We start from the raw sequence: 22,027 nt of genomic DNA, 5'->3' as shown, positions 1-22,027 counted from the left end.
TGCACACCTGTTGACAGAAGCAAGCAGAAAGTAGGTGTGAGTGTGAGAGCAAGGTTCCCCAGCCCTGGGGGGTAAAGATGCTTACCTGTTCCTTCACAGCTTTGACAAGAAAGTCGTGTGTGCTTCACTGTTACCTGTATGCTGGTCTGACAGCCCCGTGAAGGCTGGCAGTGGTCTGCTGGCAGTGGCCTCCTGGAGCACTGATAATGGTGAGAGGCATGCCAGGAGCTGTGCCAGCTCAGGCTTGTGCCCAGGTTTTGCTGAGGGAGCCTCTGCTCTGGTGCCATGTGAAAGAGGTGTAGAGGGACAGTAAGGACTGTCACATGTCTTCAAAACCAGTTTGCATCTGGATTAGTTTTGTAATCCCTGATGTCGTTGAAAGGTCAGAGCTGCCTGGCCGGGGCTGAATACTGCTCTGGTGGTGAAGGGGGTGGGTGCTTTCCTGCAACACAGTCTGAAAGAAGATACTCAAGCCTGGGCCCTAGCCAGGGCCGTGAATCGCCGTTACAGCTAGATTTCCACCCTAAATACAGAGTGTCGTTAGTCTCATGTTTTGCACAGCTGGAACCATGTCCTGGTGCAGTTAAGTAGCGATTTCCTTGATACCTGGCCGGAGAAATCCAGGCTGCTGTCAGAAACCCATTTGTGTTTTTCAGTAGTACTACTGTTCACATTTACTCTCCGCATCGGGGGGCGGGCGGTGGCGGCGCTGCTCGGGACTGGCAGGAGGAGCTCGCTCAGTCGCCCGGAGGAGTCGCCGCAGTCACGGCGCCTCCGAGCCCCTGGCGGCCAGACGAAATGGCGGCCGCGGCCGCGTTACCTCAGCACCGCCCAGGGGCGGAGCTCAGCCCTTTGCGCGCCAAGCCGGGACAGCGGCTCCCGCCTGGCAGCTGCGCTCCGCACGGCCCTGCCATGGCTGCCCCAGCGGTACCCTGCTACTCGCCCGGCTTCAAGAAGCCGCCGGCGGTACTTCGCCTGAAGCGCAAGCGGTTGCGGAGGAGCGAGCCTGCCGCCTCCGCTTCCCCGCCCTGCGGCGCTCCTCCGCGGGCACCCTCCGCACCGGCCCGCCGAAACCCCTTCTCTAGCCTGGAAAACGCGCCGCGGGCGGCCAGCATCCCCCGGCCGCCGGAGCGGGCCCGGCCGCCGCCGCTGGCAGGAGAGCCCTCTTCGGCAGTGCCTTTCTGGCAGGTAGGGCCGGGCTGTTTCTCTTCGCCCGAGACGGAGTGGGTCGGGAAAGGCGAGGGGAGAAAGGGGAAGGGCCCCGTGGCCAAAGAAGGAGGTGCCCGTGCCAGCAGCCATCGCCCTTAGCCGGCACTCGGCATCGGCGGCCCGGAGCCCCTTCCCCTGAAAAAGCCCGTCCCCGAGCCAGGGGCTTGCCCCGGCTTTGTACGCGGATAGAAGCCGAGCTCTGGCACTTCCGCCGTGTGGGTGCCTTTTGGTCGCACCGAAGGGTGGGCGTTCGCTGCGTGGCTGTGTTTAATATCACTCTTGAAGTTTCACTGCAGGGCATTCTAAAAAACTATCAACGTGATCATTATTTTGCCCTATGTCTTACACTCCTTTTATTTATTCAGCTTTTAGAGCCTGTTTGTGACGATAAACCTGCCCTGAGGCCAGAGCCCGCTGACAGAACTGATGTCCTCGCCCTGACCAACGTATGAAACCCTGCATACTGTTTCTTTACTGTTTTTAGCTGTGCTTAGGTCACAAAAGGCGCTGAAACTGGTTGGCTTGGTATTTAATAGTCCATCTCGCTATAAAATCATGTACTAAAATTTTCCTCAATTGCCTCGATGTTTACTGTTCTGGTGACAATCTCTCTAAAGCCAGCTTGCTGCCTGACATCACTGCTGTTGTAGTTCTCATTGATCGATGTTGTCTTCTTCCAGCTTTATGACTGTGTTTACTATAATTCTCCTGTTTCTTGGTTTTGTGGTTTGTTGAGATAAGGATGTCCTTCCAAGTGAATTATCTCCTGCAGTCTTTTATTCAGCTACAGAAGGGGAACAAACAACTTCACCAGACACATTAGAAGGAGAGAATGCCTGAAAACCAGTGCTCGGAAGGGAATTTTAAGCAGGCAGTGTCTTAACACTGTTACAGGTTCAGAAACTGAAGTTCAAACTAACTTGGCAGAATAGAAAAATGACCTCAGAGAGAACAAACTGTCCTAGATCTCCCTAGTATGGTTTGGGTTTGGTTTGTTGTGGTTTTTTTTGCATCCTGGAGGGAGCAATTTCCCAGAGAGGATGAAATGAAAGAAGTGTTTTGACATGGAAATTCTTGTCTTAGTAAACTTCAGGCTAAGTTTTTTTCTTTTTTGAATCATTCATCCTTTTATCTACTTTGTGACTCCTGTGAATGAAAACTCTCTTCTGCATTTTTATAAGCAGTATAAGGCTGTGTTTCTATTAGAATCTGTTACTGACTGAAATAATCAGTTGAGTACAAACTGTGACTGTGGTTAGCTTATGAAAAGGCAGCCTCTCTGTAACTTGGGATCCAGAAAATCTGCCTGCAAAAGTTGTTGCTTTTTTTCCTTAAGTATGTCTCCTAACTTAATGAGGGTGCTTCCTTGGGATCAAAGTGAGGTAGGCACTGGTTTTGCTGTTACACTGAACTGGACAAAAACATACAGGAGGCATCCTTAACTTGTCTTTTTATAGGCAACTAAACTCCAGATGTTAGCTGAATAGCCATGGTCCAGATTCTGGTCTGCCTGCCAGGAAAGGTATATTAAAACAACATAGTTTCATAGTTTCATTCAGGGTTGGAAGGGACCACAAGGATCATCTAGTTCCAACCCCCCTGCCATGAGAGGAGGCCTAACCATGCTAAAATATGAATAGGTAGCTACACAGGTTTTATAAAGTTTCTATTAGGTTAACTGATGCTGTTTCTGTTTTGTATAAGGACCTTCATTTACCTGTTGCTGCACTTCAAGTTCCCTCCTCCCCAAGACATGAATTTCCTGCAGACTGGAGTATTAAAACACGAGTTCTATTTATGTCTTCTCAACCTTTCACCTGGACAGAACATTTAAAAGCACAAGAGGAAGCTCAAGGATTTGCTCAGCATTGTAGAGCTACAGAAACAAACTTGCCACAGAGCATACAGGTAATACTTCAGAGGGTAGCTCAAAGCTCTAGCTTCGGAAAGGAGAATGTACCTTTGTACCTTTCCTTAAACATGCTGATAGTGAAAACTGGATTCTGCTTTGTTTTGGGCTTCCATTAAGAACAAGGTTTATTCAGACTACTAACCTAATTCCATCCATGGTTTTTATCTGTAAGTGGGTGGTCATTTAACTTCAGCTGTGGAACAGCTGCCAGTTCCTGACCATCTTTCTTTGGTCTGGCTTATGCACAAGACAGGGATTTTTCTTTTAGTATCTTAGTGTCATAGTATCAGTCAGGGTTGGAAGGGACCACAAGGATCATCTAGTTCCAACCTCCCTGCCATGGGCAGGGACACCCCACACTAGATCAGGCTGGCCAGAGCCTCATCCAGCCTGGGCTTAAACACCTCCAGGGACGGGGCCTCAACCACCTCCCTGGACAACCCATTCCAGGGCTTCACCACTCTCATGGGGAAGAACCTCCTCCTCACATCCAGCCTGAATCTCCCCACCTCCAGCTTCATTCCATTCCCCCTAGTCCTATCAGTACCTGAACTACTGAACAACTATCTAACATAGTTACTTTTTTTTAATCCATCATCTGTAATCATTTTCAATCCATGATTTGTAATCCATAATTTGTAATCATTTTTAAATCCATAATAAGTTTTTTTAATCGATCCCTCGCAATGCTGCCTGAAGTAAAGCAACATTGTCCTCAAAAACCATCTTTTAATGTCTAGGAACCAAAGCTGTCGACAGAGCTGCGTTGTGCCTTCCAGCAAAGCCTCGTGTACTGGCTTCACCCTTCGCTGCCGTGGCTGCAGATGTTCCCCCGGATTGGAGCAGATAGAAAGCTAGTTGGAAAGGCCAGTCCTTGGTCACAGGATGAAGGCCTGCAGCAGGTCCTAATGAGTGAGTGGTAAGTGGAACTAAACAATTAATGTATTTAGTAAGAATAAGACTTTTTCTTTCAATTTTTATGAGAAAGCTTTTAATTTTCTATTTTCCAGATAGAATGTTCATTGTTTGGAGGATTAGGTTAGGGAATTACAAGACTAAAGCTACCTTCCACTATTAAACATCCCTCTCCAATCCTAGCTGTTCATTTGGGTAGGATTCCATAAACCCTGTTAGCAGGTTGCCTTTGGTTCATGTAAACCCACGTGCTAGAAAGCAAATATGCTGCAAAAGCACAGCACTCAGCAGCAGGCTGTGCTTCAGAGGAGCACAGCTTCCTAGATCTCGAGTATGCCTGAAAATTGGGCTGCTCGCTCACTATGGTCTCAGAGTTGTGCAGAGTACACACCACAAACACCCAGCCAAATCCAGTCTGTTACATCGATAGCAAAGAATTAACTTCGGTTACAGAATCCTTTTGCTGTAATTCGCAGGTCTGTCAGCTTCACTTCTCTGTACAATCTGCTCAGAGCCAAGCTGTGTCCATATTTCTACGTGTGCAGCTACCAGTTCACTGTTCTGTTCCGTGCGGCTGGTCTTGCGGGAAGTGACGTTATCACAGCTGTCATTTCTCCCACAACTAGGGGTTTAAGGGAAGCCATGAGAAGTGAAGGTAAGGTGAACCAGGCAAACAAGGACCTGAACAGCTGATAAAGTGCATTAGCTGTGGTAGCAAACCATTCATTGCTTGCTTTCCTTCTCTGCTCAAGGCATAGAGTTTTCATTACCTTTGGTAGAGGAAAGTCGAACCAGGAAACAGAAAAGCTCTGATGTCAGCTTGGAAACAGAAGATGTTAACAGCCTCAACACAGACAACAGCACAGAAGATGGAGAGTATGTAGAAAGTCTTCCATGCTGCTAGAATTCAAGGGCACCTGCAGTCTTCTGCACATTGTGTTTGGAAAATAGTTGTAGGAAGTATTGTCCTCCTAAGACTGACTCTGTTTTGCAGGGAGCCAGCTCCAAGTGATGATGATGATGAGGCAAGCTTCTCTTGGCTTGAGGAGATGGGAGTCCAAGACAAGGTTAAGAAACCAGATGCTATTTCTATTAAACTGTATCCTTTGCATGTCAAGGTGCATGACACTGGAAAACCATACAGGTGCTGCCTTTTAGTGCTATAGGTTTATAAAAGCTTTTGAGAAGTTATTTCCAGATACTAATCTTCCCATTGGTGCATATTAAGAGACTCTGTATGTCTTGAGTTTATGGCAAGCATTTCTAGATGCTTTTCTTCTTGGAAGGAAAAGCCACTGGGGGCACAGGGCACAAACTGATCATGTCACCTCCCATGCAGCTTCCCTAGACTCTCATTAGATTTTTGTCTGTTTTGTAAAGAGAAGGATGTGTGTTCCTGGAGGCTAGGTTTACACTTGGAAGCAGTGGGGCATAGTAGGGACACAGGTGTTGCTGCCAGTCTGTATCAGAGGGACTGATTAACTGTCTTCCTCTATCTCCATTTGCACTTGGAGCACTTGGAGATTTTAGTAGTGAAATCAGAAGTTGGGTTCAAGATGCTGCTTAATATTTGCAAAACAAATCTGAGTCAGTGTAGCTTGGTGGGTTATTTGGTTTTGTTTAAATGACTGGATTGGTTAGAAGGGGCATGAGTGGCTTTCTTCTAGAGTAGCACAGCCCTGGCTCTTGGTGTACTGAGGCTTTTCACTTCCTCGTGGTTTTCCTTTGACTCTAGCCAATGTAGTCGTAAGGAGAAGCATGAGGTTAATGTGGATCACAAACCTGAGTCCCTTGCATTAGTGAAAGGAACAAACACATTCACCTTGCTGAACTTCTTGATAAACTGCAAGAGCCTCGTGGCTGTTGCAGGTCCACAAGCAGGGCTGCCACCAACTTTGTTGTCCCCCGTTGCTTTCCGAGGTGGAACAATGCAAACGCTCAAAGTAAGTGACACAACCATCTCTGTTTTCTTCTAAAGGAAAGACAGCCCTTTGGCCAACCAGTAGATCAGTTGCCCTCAGGTACCAGGGAGTAACTATTATTATTACCAGCCCACGTTAGCATGTTTACTGCCTTCTAAATCACCTCTCTCACCTAGATTTCGGCAGCTAAACTGAACTCCCACTATTTCCACTCTTCCCATCCTGAGAAATAAGAAACTATGTGGACTTCCCAGACACTAAAATGGTTCTTAAAAGAACTCTCCTGAAATCTTGTGGGGTCTCAAATTGTTACATCTGCTTGCAACAAGGGAGCCTCTGAATCATAGCTCACCATCTGTTACTGTAAGGAGCTGCTATTAATACAGGTAGTGCAGTCATCTTCCACCAAAAAAGTAGTTTCCACCATTCTGCAGTTAACTTTCTCAATACTGCATACAATTTCTGCACAGCTCAGCTGGTACATTTAGGAGCTGTTACAGAGACACTAAAACCATCACAGTGCTCATGTATTGAGCAGCAAGTTGACAGCAGTATTTTGGACTTGTAATGGGACTGTGGCACTGCAGTATTAAAGTAAGTGGTGTGTCAAAAACTAATCCTATGTGCTTTTGTCTTCAGGCTCGAAGTATAAGTGCCAAAGCCAGGGTCCAGTTAGCATACAAGGATATATCCAGTTTGGAGATTGTAGGCCCTGTCATGCCTCACACTCTGCATTCACTGACCATGCTGCTGAAGTCTGCACAGAGGGGAGCATTCTCTGCCGTTTTGTATACGCATGAGCCAACTGCTGTGTTCAACACTAGCCCTGACAATGCAAGCCCTGCCTTAAATAAGGTAAGGAAACTAGGAGAGTTGTTCCTGTTAGGGGTATCTTCAGTAGGACACTGAGTGACACAAAACTTTCCCTTAATACATGGGGTAACACCCAGTTACTTGTGATCAAGCAGTCTGCCACTGTCTTGGCAGCCCCTGTGGCTTGTCATTCCTTCAGAAATGGAATCATGGGAAATGTAGGGGAGCCCCAGGGGTGCCTAAGTAAGCATTTAAGAACTACAGGTATTTCAAACAGAAACGTCTACTCCATGTCTCTCTTCATGGGAATTTTCCACAGGAAAGCATACACAAAGATCTTCCTGCATGTGGACTGCATCCTAAGACCTTGGATCAACTGAGTCAGTGTCCAACACTGGGAAAATACTCCATCCGCTTTCTGGACATGAAGGATTATGCCTATACCTGGAAGTCCTAGGCATGCTAGTTCCATTTACTGGAAGAGGATCCTCTCCAGGGTGCAGCTGCTGTACTTCATTCTGGTCTACATGGGCAGCACCTATGCAATCCTGGGAGGGATACAAGTGAACTGAATGTTGTGGACAATTGTACATCATCCATCATGAAACACTTTGAAAGCCTTTTGAAGGGAATGCCAGAAGAGGCTCTCAACATCTCCTTTTGTGTTTCAGGAAGCCTTTTTTAAATAAAACTTGATAAAACACGATGATTTGTTTTGTTGGTCTGACTCATGTCCAGGTGGTTTGTATGCCTCATGCACAGCTGTTCTGTGCAGTAACTCCCCATGTCAAACACTCCATGCCTGGGGGAGTTCAGGGTAGTACAAGCTGACTTTTATTTAATTGAAACTACATCTAAAATGCAAATTCCTGAACTTTTCACAGAAGTGAAACTCCAGTGCTAGTGGGAGTGTGGGGAATAGCAGAAGAGGGGGGGTTGCTGAAGCCATAGTTCATTTCCAATCACTTTTTAAGAGGAAGTTAACTCAATGCCTTTCATAGCTGGCTTCTCTGCCTCCACCCATCATAGTCTCTGCTATTGGACTTTGCAGTCTGCTGTGAACCAACTGTTAGCCCAGTGCTATAAGATCAACAACAGCTGCCATGTTCTGGCACACTGTCCCCCCCCAAGCTGTCACACCTGTCAGCTGCTCCTGACCCCAGAGCCAACTACTTTCACTCTGAAAGAGGCAGCACCTTGCCAGGGTGCACTTGAGGAAGTGGCCAGGCCTACTTACAGGGCCAGCACATCTCAATGAGTTGCTGAAAGCAATAGGGAAAAGCAATTCTGTAGCTGCTCCTTGGGGTAAGCAGTTTTAATGAAGCCAATAACCATTCAGGTGTGTGGAGTTGAGCCTGTTTCTAGGAAATGCAGTAATTACTATTAATTCCAGTTCATTTCTGTTTTCAAATTTAGGATGAGTTACCAAGAGGCACTAATGCCAATTAATAGCTTACAGTCATTTAAAGGATCTGAACTGCATTACCTTCTTGTAGTCTGGAAATGTGTAATTACAAAAACTTACAACCAAATCCTTTGCCATGTGCTTTGCACCATTCCCTGAGCTGTGGCTCCATCCTGGTACTGTAAGCTAGATTGGTTTTAAGTCATAGCTTTGCCTGTAACTTCAGAAGCAATTCCAGCTGCTTACAGCTCTGGGATTCAGTGCTGTATGTTCTTCAAGCATATTTGGCTCCAATGAACTGTCCCAAATGTCCTACAGCATTACACTCATAGACTGCTGCTCTTCCACCTGAAGGTCTTTCCAGTAAATGCTGCCCTCATTCCAGATGCTTTTAGAGCAGTAGGGTCAATTTACTTTAACTGTCCAAATGGGTGAATTTTCATCACAACTGTCATTTGTTTGGGAGGACCAGAGACTTCAGCAGTACACTTCATATACTTTTTGCACTTCAAGAAGCAATTTCAAATTTTCCAAAGCACAGGAACTTTACCTTCCTGCTCCTCTGGTCCTTCACTATTTTAAACCTGCCAATCAAAGGAGACTGCCAAGAAATTATTCTGGTGGAAGTTGGCTACAAGTTCTCAGGCACCTGTTTCAAAGTGCTCATCCCTCAAGGGAGGAATGAGAAGCACTTTGAGCAAGGTTTCTCCTAGGGAAACAATTCTGCAAAAAGAGGAAATCCAACAGCCAAATGGGATCACGTTTTCCATCAGCAGGACTCACAGACTGTTCACCTCTCAGACAGCTGAAGTGCTGCGTAAATAACCAGGTTCCAAGAAAGTGTTTCCTAGTTGTTCTTTTTAATAAATCACTACTTATCTATTCCTGCATGCAAAGGACACTCAAACCAATTCAAATGTACAAGTTGTAACAGAAGCACATCGCTGTACTAGCTTGAGATTCAAATACCATTCTAAAGAACAAGGAATGAAACTAAAACAGGAAACCCCCCCCAATCAAGAACTGTTGTAATTAGGGCATCACAGACCTTAACTGTTTGCTTTTTCAGGTCTCCCTTAAGACCAGAAGTTTAAATCCACACACAGTACCACATCTTTAAGGCATGAAAGCCACAATTTGCCTAAACAGTTATTTTTCAAATGGAATCTTAGCCGAACTGCATTCATCTGCCCTTTGCTGCAAAGAAAAGGTAACATGGATCTTTACATTATACATGGGGAATATAAACCAAGAAGAGAACAAAGTAACAAGTACAAGAGAATGAATGTTCCCAGATCTAATACTGTACAGCTGTGAAACCAGTGGACACCATTGATTAAACAGAACGATCAACATCTCTGCTGCTTTAGCTCTACCAAACCAGACATTTAAACAGAAGTCTGATTAAGGGTTGCTCCCACATCCCAAGTTAATTACTTGTAAGTCATACATCCAAAACACAGATTCAGCTAAGACAGATACAATACCCATTTCTCCCAGACATCTTTCCATTGCTGTACCATCATATTTACTTTTGGTTTTCATACACGTTCCAAATGTTCAGCAAATGAAGCAAAGAGAACTTCAAATATTTAGTCAGAGACTGAAGGCAAGAAGCCAAAGGGGAAAAAGTTTAATCAAAGAAAACTACGTCATGAAAATTAACTTAAGCATTTCTAGAGCACTTTGACAGGCTAATAAGGGGAGTTACTTCTTGGAAGTGTGTGGTGGAGAATCAAATACCATTTCTCTGCTGTACACAACACGAGACATTGATCCCTGTCCCTTTAGGGCAAAGAAAGACACCTTGTTCCATTAACAGTTGGCAGAACACACACAAGTCGCCTTAGCTTTGTGGAAGAAGAGGCACTCACCCTTCTTCATCTGTGTTCCTACTGCAGTTGCAAAGGTCATTTGCTGTAGGCCTGGGCACAGCTTTACTGCATACAAACTGTATTTTGTTCCTTCACAGATAAGAATGCAGACAGACCTCAAAAGACTCTTCTGAAGTAAGCACCTCAATTACTTCAGTCCATACAACCCTGGCAATCTGCTTGTAAGTCAATACAACACTGGCAAGAGGTGTGCAATGCTTTTTCCAAGTGAAAGTGCACATAGCTAGAACTAATACTTCTTAAATTAAAAAGAAAGGGGGAGGGAAAAAGAAGTAAGAAAATCTTCCTACATCCTCTTCCTTGTCAAACTGCCAAAACTCTGGATCAGGCTGTCTCCTTGAGGGAAGAGTACCATTAGAGAAAATTCAAGCCCAAGGAGTTCATTTGGTAATAGTCCAAAGCAACCAAAAAGAGCAGGAACTGATTCTGCAACTGGAACAGCTGTTGATAACCTTCATAAAGCGTACTTTGATACTGTGCATGTCTTCACAGAGCTGTCCTGGCGTATGTTGTAATTACTGCTTACTGACCAGTGATTAAGATTATGAACTTGTGCTGCTTTATTGACCAAGTAGGGTACAAGAATTTAAGCATCATTCTATCCCTTCCCTCCCCCCCGAAATCCAGTTGTAGATTTGTTAGAGTTCAAAGTTCACATTAACCACAAATTCATACAATCAACATCAGGCAGTGTGTTAATTGGTTTGGAATAGACAACTCCACCATCTCCCTTCTCAGAACATGCAGGGAGAGTCACCTTTACATCGCAAGTCGCATCGGTTCCATTGCTGGACTTTCTGCCATCCCTTTGAAAGCAAGTCTTTTGCCTAATCAGGTGTGTCCTAGAGCATGGGCTGTGTGGCCAGTCACAGTGCACCACCGAGTTAACCCCCCAGACAAAACTCAAAGAGAAGCCGCAGAGTTAACACTGTACAACAGGGCCACCACCGCGCACCTTCTCACGGGGGTCACAGCACTGGCCCAGTATCTGTCCAGCAGTACACACCAGCCTCAACTAGACTACAGTAAGCCCTGTGACCTTTTACCAGCTGCTGGCAAAAGCCCACAAGCAGCTTTACCGAGACCAGGGAAAACTGCAGCATAGTACAAAACGGTATGAAAGAGTTAACATTCCGTACTGAAGAGGAATCGCATGGGCTTTTAAACGAGGGTTGGTTTGGATTACTGATGCCTCCAGAGTCTGTTGTCTGATTTAGTCATTTTAAGAAATAATTACATCACTAATGTAAACAATATAAACATACCAAAAACTAAGTATGATTTAAATACATTTTGATGGTACAAAAGAAAAACCTGAAGGTGTCTGTACAGTTTTTACAAGGTGGGAATTGCCAATGTATTTACAAACACGAAAGGGCAAAGACCATTTTTTGTGCAGAGTATAATTTTCTGAAATAATGTCAATATAAAAAACAATATCTAGCGGTGTGAGGCACTCCTAAACATGGTGGTATTAACCATGCTTTCCTTTGGTACAAGTCCCATCGCTTGGAGAGCCGCAGTTGCTGCTGTGGCTTTAGCATGCTTCTTATTAAGGCTGGCAAAAGTAGGCCTATATTCATTTCCATTGACTCTCACCTGTTTAGGGAAAGAAAAGGAGGGGAAAAAGGTAGTGTTAGAAAGTGCCTCCTTTACTTCTGGTTCCAGGCGTCCCACAGCTGCTTTAAACATGTTCTCTATCTAATTCCTCCTTAGGGGTAGATAAAATCCACACCTGGTCTGTAAGCACAGTCATTTCCAAACAGTAACTGCTAATGGAAGGTACTCTGTGAAAATACCCACAGCCTAAGTAACTGACAAAACTCACAGGATCATAGAATGATTTGGGTTGGAAGGGACCTTGCTTACTACCTTTGTAACAGTAAGATTTAATATCACAGCAAGAATAGGATACCACAGAGGTTAGTTAGTGAGAGGTGGAATGTGTTTCCTCAATGGATTTACAGATTAATGTGCTTGACAGATTCCATTTGGCCTTATAAACAATAGGATTTTGACACTGCTTAGCAGACCTCAGCCACCCTTGAGGTGGGCTTTTATGTTTTTACGCCCTTCATCGAGGAACCAACAGCAAAGAAGGAGACTCAAACACACCTTAAAGATAAAATGTTTGCGATGATCAGGCCCACTATCATCCACTAACACAAATTCAGGTGGTGACCATCTTCTTTTGTTACAGATCTCCATCAACGCAGAAACCGGGTGTTTACCTTCAAAGACAAAACATGTTTGAGATTCCAATGCCACTACCAAAGCAATCATTTTAAATGGGATGGTTTTTTAGACAAGTCAGAAGCTCACCTGAAAGATCCTTCATCACAACGTAATGTCCAGATCTCTTTTGTGCCTTCTCTCCCACAGCAACAAGCCCTAAACGAAACACAGTGAAGTTTACATTTATGATTCCTGTATTCTCCTCAGTAAAGCAACAATATGTATCAGTGGAGATGAAACTTGCAGACACCACACAACTGCCTTTTCAGAAGTCTCTCAAACCTCCCTTTCATCCAGCTTTATTTTTTCCCCTCCACACTACAAGTAGCAGTCCTCTCAACCACTCTTGACAAACCAGGTAGTAGAAAACTTTGGGTAGTCCTAACTCAAGTCAGGAAATACCCGTGTTTCCATGCCTGCTTTGCAGAAACACTGAACAAGAGACAACTTAAAGCATTATTTGTTTTGTGCAACCCCAAAATCATCCACTACCTTAACAGCTTGCCTCCTCACATACTCAGCATTTGAGGTACTTCCATTAAACACTAAATAAGGAGTGTACTGAGTATGTTCTTTTATGATACAAATAACACAGTGTGGTGCTCTTACAGTATGAGCTCTCTTTATTAACAGAATTCAAGTTATTTGCCCTTCATGTGCAAGTTCACAGCCCAATGACAGTGATTTCCATCACATCTGAATATAAAGCAGCAAAAAGCATGCAGCTGGGTCACAGGTCAATGCAGAGAGCCCAAGTTCCAATGGAAGTCACTGTGAAACACTGAAGCCTAACGTTATTCTTACAAGAGACAAAACATAACACTCACCAAAAATGTATCAAATGCCAGTAACCCACCACACCATGCCTATGAAGTGGCTCAAGTTTCTTTCCATTCATTTTGCCATTATCTTAAATAGATGTAAACTAAATACCTGACCCCTTCAGGATTTCTCAGACTTCAATCTTACAACAGTGTTGTTTCTTACCTCGACTTGTTTCTATTCCTGGCTGTGGTGAATAAAGACAGTGAGATACTGCAATTGTTTCCATTTTCCTCCTGTTCCTTTAGCTTTTTGTAGTTGACATTTTATTTTGTTCTCCTTTAACAGAAAATTCTTCCCTCCTTACCAGATTTTCATCCTAATATTCACGTAACTCCTAAGTAGAGACTTGTCAAGTGGCATGAAACCCTCAGAAAGTACAATCAGTGAAATAAAGTTGTGGGCTTTTTTCTAGAATCTTACAGAATTTAGTATCAAAAATAACCAAAGATTTCCATCCAAAAAGACCCAAACAAAACCAAACCAAAAAATACCCAACACCAAAATTGTTTTCCTCTCCACAATAATACTGCCTCACTCTAAGTTGCCAACACTCGACTTCTACATCTTGTCCTCAGTACCTCAAGAGTGATTCTCAAAATATAAGCAATGGTCTCTGACAAGCTCTGCTGATGAAACAATCCTCTTAGAGCAACCAGCAAAAAGCTCAAGAAGGGTTTGGTTTCAATGCTGTGAGATGACTACAGATCTCACTCAAGTGTCTGAACAGAACAGAGTCTGAGCAAAAGCTCTGGCAAAGTCAGACAACCCTTTGGTTCCTGTCTTAGTGCAGCCTCCTGAGCAATCCCTCAGCAAACTGCTTGTTCCTTTATATGGAGATGTTATTTTTATTTGGGGGATTAAGTTCTCAAAATGTGTTTAAAAGCCCTTGAGAAACAAAAACACAGTGGTTATTTAGTAACAGACAGATTCCTTTTAAACACTTGTAACTCTTCCTTAAACTCCTACATAGAAGCTTAAAAGAAATGTTTTAACACATTCAAGCATCAAAGAATGCCAATGTTTGCGAATGCTGATGTTTGAGAATGCTGATGTTTGAAGTAGCTTTTCAGGTGCTCATCATAAACATACAATCACTGTTCAGTTGCTTCTCTGAAATGCATTAGACCTGCTGCTACTTCCCGATGCAAGTTGTCTCCCTGTACTACAGACTTGGATGGTTTGACGTTAAAACATATTCTCAGTCAACACAGAACACCTTTAGATCTTCTGTGGAAATGTTTAGATTGTATATACAATAATCAAACATTTAGAATAACTTTTAGAATAGAATAAACCAAACCAGGTTGGAAGAGACCTTCAAGATCATCGCGTCCAACCCTTCAACCAATCCAACCCACCTAAACAACTAACCCATGGCACCGAGCACCCCATCAAGTCTCCTCCTGAACACCTCCAATGACAGCGACTCCACCATCTCCCCAGGCAGCCCATTCCAATGGGCAATCACTCTCTCTGTATGGAACTTCTTCCTAACATCCAACCTGAACCTCCCCTGGCACAGCTTGAGACTGTGCCCTCTTGTTCTGGTACTGGCTGCCTGGGAGAAGAGACCATCATCCGCCTGTCTACAACCTCCCTTCAGGTAGTTGTAGAGAGTGATAAGGTCACCCCTGAATCTCCTCCAGGCTTAGCAATCCCAGCTCACTCAGTCTTTCCTCATAGGGCTTGTGTAACACTGAAGCAAAACCTGGCCACCATATTTTCAGATTAGTCTATCAAATGCCACAAAGAGGCATCCTTTAACTCCATCTAACGCTTTCAATTCTTACTGAAGACCAAGCATTCTGAAGCACAAAGAGCAAACGATCTGTTGCAGAATGCCCAGCACAATGAGGACCTGATCCTGTCTCAGGCCTTAGGGCTTGATACTTGAAACTTCAGTATTAAATTCTGTAGTTTTTAAGGAAACTTCTATTAGAAACCACACAAGGATCCTGGGGCACACTTCTAGAAGTGAAAACTTGAGCTGTAACACAGCTGTGTACCACTCAAAATGTTTTTCCTGTTCAAAATATTCACAGGCTGTGCAGCAATACTGCATCTTTCCTGTGACGTGACAAGAAGCAACATAATAAACAGAACTAACTCTTCCCAGCCTCACCACAAAATCCATTACTATGTTACACAGCCTGCTTGAGGAAATAATACTGAAACTGTTCTCTTCCCTCTGAGTTGTAACAATAAAGCTAAACTGAAGGAACTCTTACCAAGAACCCGCAAGTTATTTTGCCTGTGTTAAAAACAGATATGAAAAGTGTATACTGTCATGAATAGTCTCAGGAAACACTTGAGGAAGGGCTTACCTTTTCGATCTGTCTTAAAATCAACCATAATAGGCTCAACGCTGCCTTCCTTGTTTTTCCCAAGTCCTTCTCCTTCTCTCCAGCCCATTTTTCTCATCAGTTGAGCTCCCATTCCTCCAGTTACAGGGGCTGCTCTTAAGAACTGATCCTATCCAGAAAAAGAAAAGTAAAACAAGCGCTGAAGTTAGCACTGTGATTTTTTAAAGGAAGGGGGAGCTTCCAATAAATGTTTCTAACAACCTTTCACAGACTCAATTAAAAAAAAAACACACCTCAGCTTCCTGTACATCAACACTCTGTGTAAACCAGAATTCACGCAGACACACGAGACACAAATCAATAGCTTCCAAAAAGGAACAACTTAAAATTCTAATGCAATCCCCAAAAGTGGCAAGTGACCCATTGCAGACAGAGGTATTTAGCAAAATGGTAACCGTCCAGTTTTTAACCCAGCTACTTTGGCTCCAATGCATCTCTTCTCATCGTGTGAAAGGAGGCAGTGCTAACTGTTTAACTGGCAACATGCGTGCCAAGTGTACCTAGTTGTCGAACAAAATACAAGCACATTTAGTAATGACATTCACATGGTGTTTAGGTGTACTTTAAAGAGTAAAAACAAAAAGGAAGAATTAAAAAAAAAATATATATATATAAAATGAAAGAAAAAAGGGTTTCCCATTTTATTATACAGCAGTTGCACATTCAAGTTCTAAGCCTGAAAATCCACATGAAACACACAAGGTTTTGGTGTTCTTTAAAGGGGAAAAAAAAAACAACAAAGGCGCTTAGCCACACAGGTTTTTGGTTTTTTTTAGCAGCAGTAGTCTTCACATTCTTTCAAATCATCATTAACACAATAGTTGTTAAATGGTGAAAGCTTATCAACAGAAAGTTTAAAAATCTGGTTTGATGTAAAGAACTTTAAAAACTCCTTAAATGTTTACGTACCTAGGCCTCGATGGCCGCAGTGTTGTGAATAGTAGGGCTGGCATTGACCGTGGCAAGAAGGCAGCTACAAGGATTTGACCCTGAAACAAGTTTCCATATAGAGGGGTGAAAGTTCACAGGTTATTCTGTGAACTATCATCTCTCTTCTGCACCCCCCGCTGACCCAAGTAAGTAAGTCAATCATTTCCATCACAGCAAAGAACTGCTTGCCTTAAAATATACAAGGTTACACACTGGCACTGGTAAGTCCGTCCGGTATTTCGCACAGTCGGTTAGATGATACAATGCCTGGTCTTCTTGTGAAGATTTTGCTTACTAGCAAAGCAAATTAATAGAACAACTGAGGGGGGGTTGTTGGTTTGTTTGTTTTGGTGTTTATTTTTTTTCTCCTTTAAGTTGTGCTTGCACAAGTAAGCATTTCCCAGCTTTGGGCAAAGGACTGATCTGACCGGTCCTTGGTTTGGATTTATACATGAACAACACTGAAAGCCTTACTTTTGCAGGTACTAAGGGTAATACATTTTTAAGGGGACTTCAAACTGGCAACTGACATACCCTAGCTGTGTATATGTGTGATCCCCACTAAACATGGTGTTAAAAAGTAAAAAAAAAAAAAATCAAATAAAAAAATGGCTGAAGACTGTGGCAAGACTTCTCCAAACAGTTACCTACTGATCATGCAATTGGATGCTGCATTTACTACGAAAGAGGACTGATGGAAGAGTAGAGAGGCTAAGTGCACCTCTTCAGATCAACTTTTTTCTGACTGGTGCAGACCATGCAGTGTGTGTGTACACAGAGACAATCAGTTTCTTTGATACAAACTGCCTCAATCTATACACCTAGAGTGACTTTTACTTACTTCCATTTTCATCCTCCCCTCTCTTTTCCACGAACCACTCATAAGAAAAGGGCAACCATGCCGAGAATGATACAAACCCCAGTCAATGTCACCCTGGGTTCCGATTCCTCTTTTGCACCTGCTTTGCAATGATAGAATTTTCAATATCAACATCTGTTTCATTATCACCAGTGTGTATTCAGTTCACAAGTGACAGAGTGCAACTTCTTGATGAGGTCGTTTCAGTATTACACAGCTTTCTCATCACACGTGGTTTGGTACTAACTCAGGGGTTAGGAGGGATGTGAAAAAATCAAAGTAGTCCTATTGGTAGTTAAAAAAAAAAAATCAATGCCCTGAGTTCCTACAGAGGAATTATGTAGGAGCCTGAACAAATTCCAAATACTGGAAACAAATAAACAAACAAAAAAGAGTTGTAAATTTCAAAGTGTGGCCCATTAAAAACATGTGCTTTCTAATGTGCGAATTCAGAATCCTATCTGATAACTTCAGGAGGAATTTCTTACATTGTGTTGGCCCTTAAACACATACAGGAGAACCAGGACAGCAGGAAATTAGAAATGAAAGTTGTGTTTCATTATAGAACAGCTGTACTTGTGCCTCAGACTAAAAGGCTCAATGAAGCAATTCTGCTAACTATGAAAGCGAACAGAAGCAGCCTATACTGATTCAGTTTCCTGAAGAAGCAAAGGCAGCCTGCGGCAAAGGGGAAAAGGTAGTTTTGGTGGGTTTGTGAGAATAAATTGGATCCAAGTCTCTAATGTCATCTGAACAATTATCTTTAACTATCTTTGATAAAATAATGTTCTGACAGATGACTTCACTAAGCCCATAAGCATGGGTAAAAATGAGCGCTATGAATTACACTGGCAAATACAAAAACATTCGAAGCCTTAACAAGAGCAGGGAAGCAAGATACACGCTCAGTTCCGGTTTCAAAAGCCATACAAGGCTGAGTCTCATAAAACTATTCACCAGCTATGTCCCTTTGCAGATCTGGCCCCATCTGGCTATCAGACTGAACAGGACAACACTAATTTATTGCCATTTTTCTCATCTTTTGCTCCCCACATTCCATGGTAGGTCAGCAAAATAAAGCACACTTCTGTTCTCCCAGCAGATGGAGACAAATATTCAGTTACATTCTTGTGTCAACACTTTTGCTTTGAACAGAAGGCTGCCTAGTAAAATCTGATCACTTAAGAGGGTTGTTTAGTGATTCTGATTGAAGTTATTCCTCTTTTAGTGCTACATCAGGGCAACAATTCTGGGGAGACATGAATGCCCAAATTAGCATTTAAGGACTTAAGCAAACGCACACACAAGAAAAACTAGACCTGAAAGATACTTTGATAGGCTCTTTTTCTGAAACAGCACAAGTTGGGACAGTGACTGTCTTAACTGCAACAGCTGTCTTTGGGAAAAAGGACAGCACATGGCACTGAACTGGGCAATCTACAAACCACACCACCACAATGTATCAGCAATTTCTGCTCTCTGAAAATATCCTCACAATGCTGACGTGGCACTAAAACAATTTCTGTCATAAGGAAGGTTTATCTCTTTGGAGCAGTAATTTCTTAATCACAAGATAAAAAGGCCTTAAAGGCACTAGGGGGACAGTTTCAGCTATAGCATAATGGGCTGCCTTTCAGATTAAGACTAACTCTGAACAATTTGTCTGAGTCAAGTAACAGAAACAAGCATATATGATTGGTAACATTTTTGCAGAGTAACTGCATCTTCATTAAATAATCTGGCACTTGTAGCAGCAGCTGCACTCCTGCCCCTTCAATACAGGAGGAAGAATACCTTTCTGAAGAACCTCATCAAATGTCTTACAAATCTAAGCTCACAATAAGCCTCAGCATTTCTGTTCTGCTCACAGCTTTTGCATACAACCAGTAGAAAGCAAGCTGAGGAGAGCTGGAAAACAGAGGTCTCAACAGGGAGTATGTCCAATATAATTAACATACAGATCATCTGCCTTGCCACTTCATTTCCAAGTAAAGCTCCTTGTGTCATGAGGCAGTAAGAATACAGGTATTTTGAAGAGCAGCCTTGTTAGAAGGTCAGCGGTCCCTGTGCAAGTCACAATCACGAGACTTAAGTTTTACCTTTGTTGCTAATGTTATCTGCTCATTATCTCATCTGCTATGATTGTTGAAGAATGGAAGGAACACTTTATCTCTTCAGAACTTGTTACACAAAGCAGAGCATTCTAGCAGCCACAGTGAAGCTGCTTGCCATGCTTTATATAGCACAACTGAATGAAAGGGGTCCCAAGCCCTGTGTGCATAAAACATCGCAGAAACCTTGTTTGGGAGTGCAGGTTTAGTCTACAAAATTAAGCTGATAAATCCAAGAACAAGTGGTGACTCTGGGAAAGTCTGAGTAAGTAGACCTCAATAGAATTTGCTGGGAAAAAAGTATTTGACCACTTCCTCTGATTTTACCTTTAGTCAGTAGTACAGTGTGTGCACAAGAAAAAATGGGAAGGGAAAAAAACCCAGCAACCTCCAGAAGAAGTCATGTTTGTGAACTGATTACACCAACAATGATAAACCGAAACAGAAATCGCTTTTGAGAAGAACAAGATGGTACCGTTCAGAAATCTGTTTTAATGACACATGGAACCTAACAATGTGTTATATTCCTTTATGAATACTGCCCAGCACCTTATGCATGAACACCATGAATCAGCATATTCCTGGGGAAAGGAAGCCATACGCCTAACTGGTTCGTCACTCATTCAAGTATGCCACGTTAACCACTTCAGTAACTAATTCCCTCAAAACTTTATTGAGGTAAAATGGAAGCTGCAGGCCTGTTTTGGTTTGAGTACATATTACCTCTCCAGAGTAATTTTTAAAGTCAAAAATCCAATCTGAAATCCAAGAAATGCAAAGTGAAGACAGCACTTATCAAGCAAGTTTCCCAAGTAATGCTTCCCTCCTGACACCGCTCTTCCCGTTCGCTACATCTATTTAGCTTTGTGATCATCTCTGTCAAGCACAATGTCTGCACATGTTCCAATTCTTTTTGCTGCTGATACACAAATAACTAGCTGACACAGGCTCTGTTTCTTATGGCAACTGCTTATGGCAATCTCCTGAGCAAAATGCTTTCAGTAAACAACATCCTCAGGCAGAAATGTGCATTAATTTACACATGCAACATGTCATGTTAAAATGCATTTTCTCAGGACAAAAAAGAAGTAGAAGTCTGACTTCTCAGTGCTACACTGCATAATTAACTGCAACTAAGTTACACAACTCCAAGTACCTAAGTAAAATACAACCTGTACTTTGCATTTCATGGTTGGTTTGTGTTGTCACTGAGAAAGATAACATGCATTCAGAACCCATCATCCCTACACATTTTTATGTGTGGAATCACTCACTAAACACAGGATGTGACTTCACATTAAGTTCAACAAACCTAAGTGTTTTGAAGGCTTTAACAAGCCCCACCATTCCTAAAACCAAAAAAACCCCAACAAACCAGAGCAAGCCTTGCACGGCCCCTAATGCATTCTGTAGGGGGTGCATAACTGTAACTACTTGTCATCTCATGAGTTTGATGGCAATGTGTGTGCGAATATGGAACCTGGAAAGAGCAAAAGAAGTCAAGCTGAGGAATACCAGAGCGGGAAAGAGGACTGTGTCCTCACCTTCTTCACCCAACAACTCTTGTTTCCAGTAGCAGCCTCCTTTCTGACAAACCGCATGATGCTTGCTAAGGAGGCCTACTGCAAACCACTACATGTTTACATGTAAGAAGTACTTCAGTGCTTCTTGCCAGCTCACTCTTATCTCTAGATTCAACAAAAAGTTCCAGTATGGTTCCGCTCCTCACAGCAGTCGTGCTCATAAGGCAGAGATCAGACTCTTCTCTCATTTTTGCCCTATAAAGCCTTTTGTTGAGTTTTCTTAAAGTGGGTAACAGAGTGAAGTTAAAAGGCTGGGGGAAAACACATTTGCTTTCTCCACTTATTTTTTGTTAGCAGATACTCCTGTCACTGTAAGGTACAGAAAAACTCAGACCATAAAACCTAAAGGAATGAAAATGGGATGAAACGAGGAGGCTTGTGAAAGGGATGATCAGAGATACTTCCTTTCCATTGCCTTGAGAATCCATTCAAAGTCCTGCAGAATGGGAGAACCCTTTTAGGCTTGCTGATCTCTTTCACAAGCCTCTGGTAGAAAAGCTCTCCTTTTCTAACCAATACATCTCTGCTGAGTGCTTTTTAAGTTCCTCTGTCAGGGACAATTAATGTAATCATAACAGTCAACATTGTGTTACAACCTCACAAGTTATTAATTGTTAGAGCTTACTTCTATGATCTACACCCTGTATCAACACTGAGAAGAGCCCAAAAGCCCATCCAGCAAGTAATTTGGACCTCTGTGCTGCCTGGCTCTCTGTATTGCCTGGCTATAAAAAGTGGAAAAACAAGTTAGTGAATCTTGACAAAAAAATATTTCTATTTTGAGGAGGTTAGGATTCCAGGCTTTTAGTGCTCAGTTGACACCCAGTTTTATGGAAAATTCTACCTAAGCCTCAAATCTAACCTACCGCCCTGGTTTGAGCGTTGTCTTAACAGCACATTCTGTAAGGCTAAGCAGATACACTGTATTACTTGCAAGACTGACCACCATAACTCTTTCTTTTTTTTGCCTGAGAGGTGGAGATTGCTTGAATTCCTCAGTTCTACTTCTTGAAAGAGAATCAGTTTGGTATTCGTTTTCACAGATGAAGC

At 42.9% G+C, this 22,027-nt stretch overlaps 2 protein-coding genes across 5 annotated transcripts in view; one reads left to right on the top strand and one right to left on the bottom strand.

Moving 5' to 3' along the window:
- Positions 1 to 877: 877 nt before the first annotated feature.
- Positions 878 to 7,477, top strand: DONSON (DNA replication fork stabilization factor DONSON). The gene is made up of 10 exons (XM_068144552.1): positions 878 to 1,188; positions 1,575 to 1,655; positions 2,914 to 3,117; positions 3,862 to 4,040; positions 4,513 to 4,691; positions 4,789 to 4,912; positions 5,031 to 5,135; positions 5,781 to 5,979; positions 6,598 to 6,813; positions 7,091 to 7,477. The coding sequence occupies exons 1-10, from the start codon at positions 913 to 915 to the stop codon at positions 7,226 to 7,228; spliced, it is 1,701 nt and encodes a 566-aa protein (XP_068000653.1). The 5' UTR covers positions 878 to 912; the 3' UTR covers positions 7,229 to 7,477.
- A 1,540-nt stretch (positions 7,478 to 9,017) lies between these two features.
- Positions 9,018 to 22,027, bottom strand: part of SON (SON DNA and RNA binding protein) — a 38,951-nt gene continuing 25,941 nt past the window's right edge. For 3 of the 4 annotated variants that reach the window (XM_068144548.1, XM_068144551.1, XM_068144549.1), the window contains 4 exons: positions 15,456 to 15,603; positions 12,394 to 12,462; positions 12,187 to 12,302; positions 9,018 to 11,670 (listed from right to left, as the gene is read on the bottom strand). In XM_068144548.1, the coding sequence (XP_068000649.1) occupies positions 11,512 to 11,670; positions 12,187 to 12,302; positions 12,394 to 12,462; positions 15,456 to 15,603 (492 nt within the window). In that variant the 3' untranslated portion in view covers positions 9,018 to 11,511. Of the gene's footprint in view, positions 11,671 to 12,186; positions 12,303 to 12,393; positions 12,463 to 15,455; positions 15,604 to 16,403; positions 16,484 to 22,027 lie in introns of those variants that run through there. The other variant, XM_068144550.1, reaches the window with a different exon arrangement.

Source organism: Melanerpes formicivorus, unplaced genomic scaffold, assembly GCF_026170545.1.
Source record: "Melanerpes formicivorus ecotype bairdi unplaced genomic scaffold, bMelFor1.0.p_v2 SCAF_11, whole genome shotgun sequence".
Lineage (NCBI taxonomy): Eukaryota > Metazoa > Chordata > Aves > Piciformes > Picidae > Melanerpes > Melanerpes formicivorus.
This window is presented reverse-complemented; position numbering and strand designations above follow the sequence as displayed.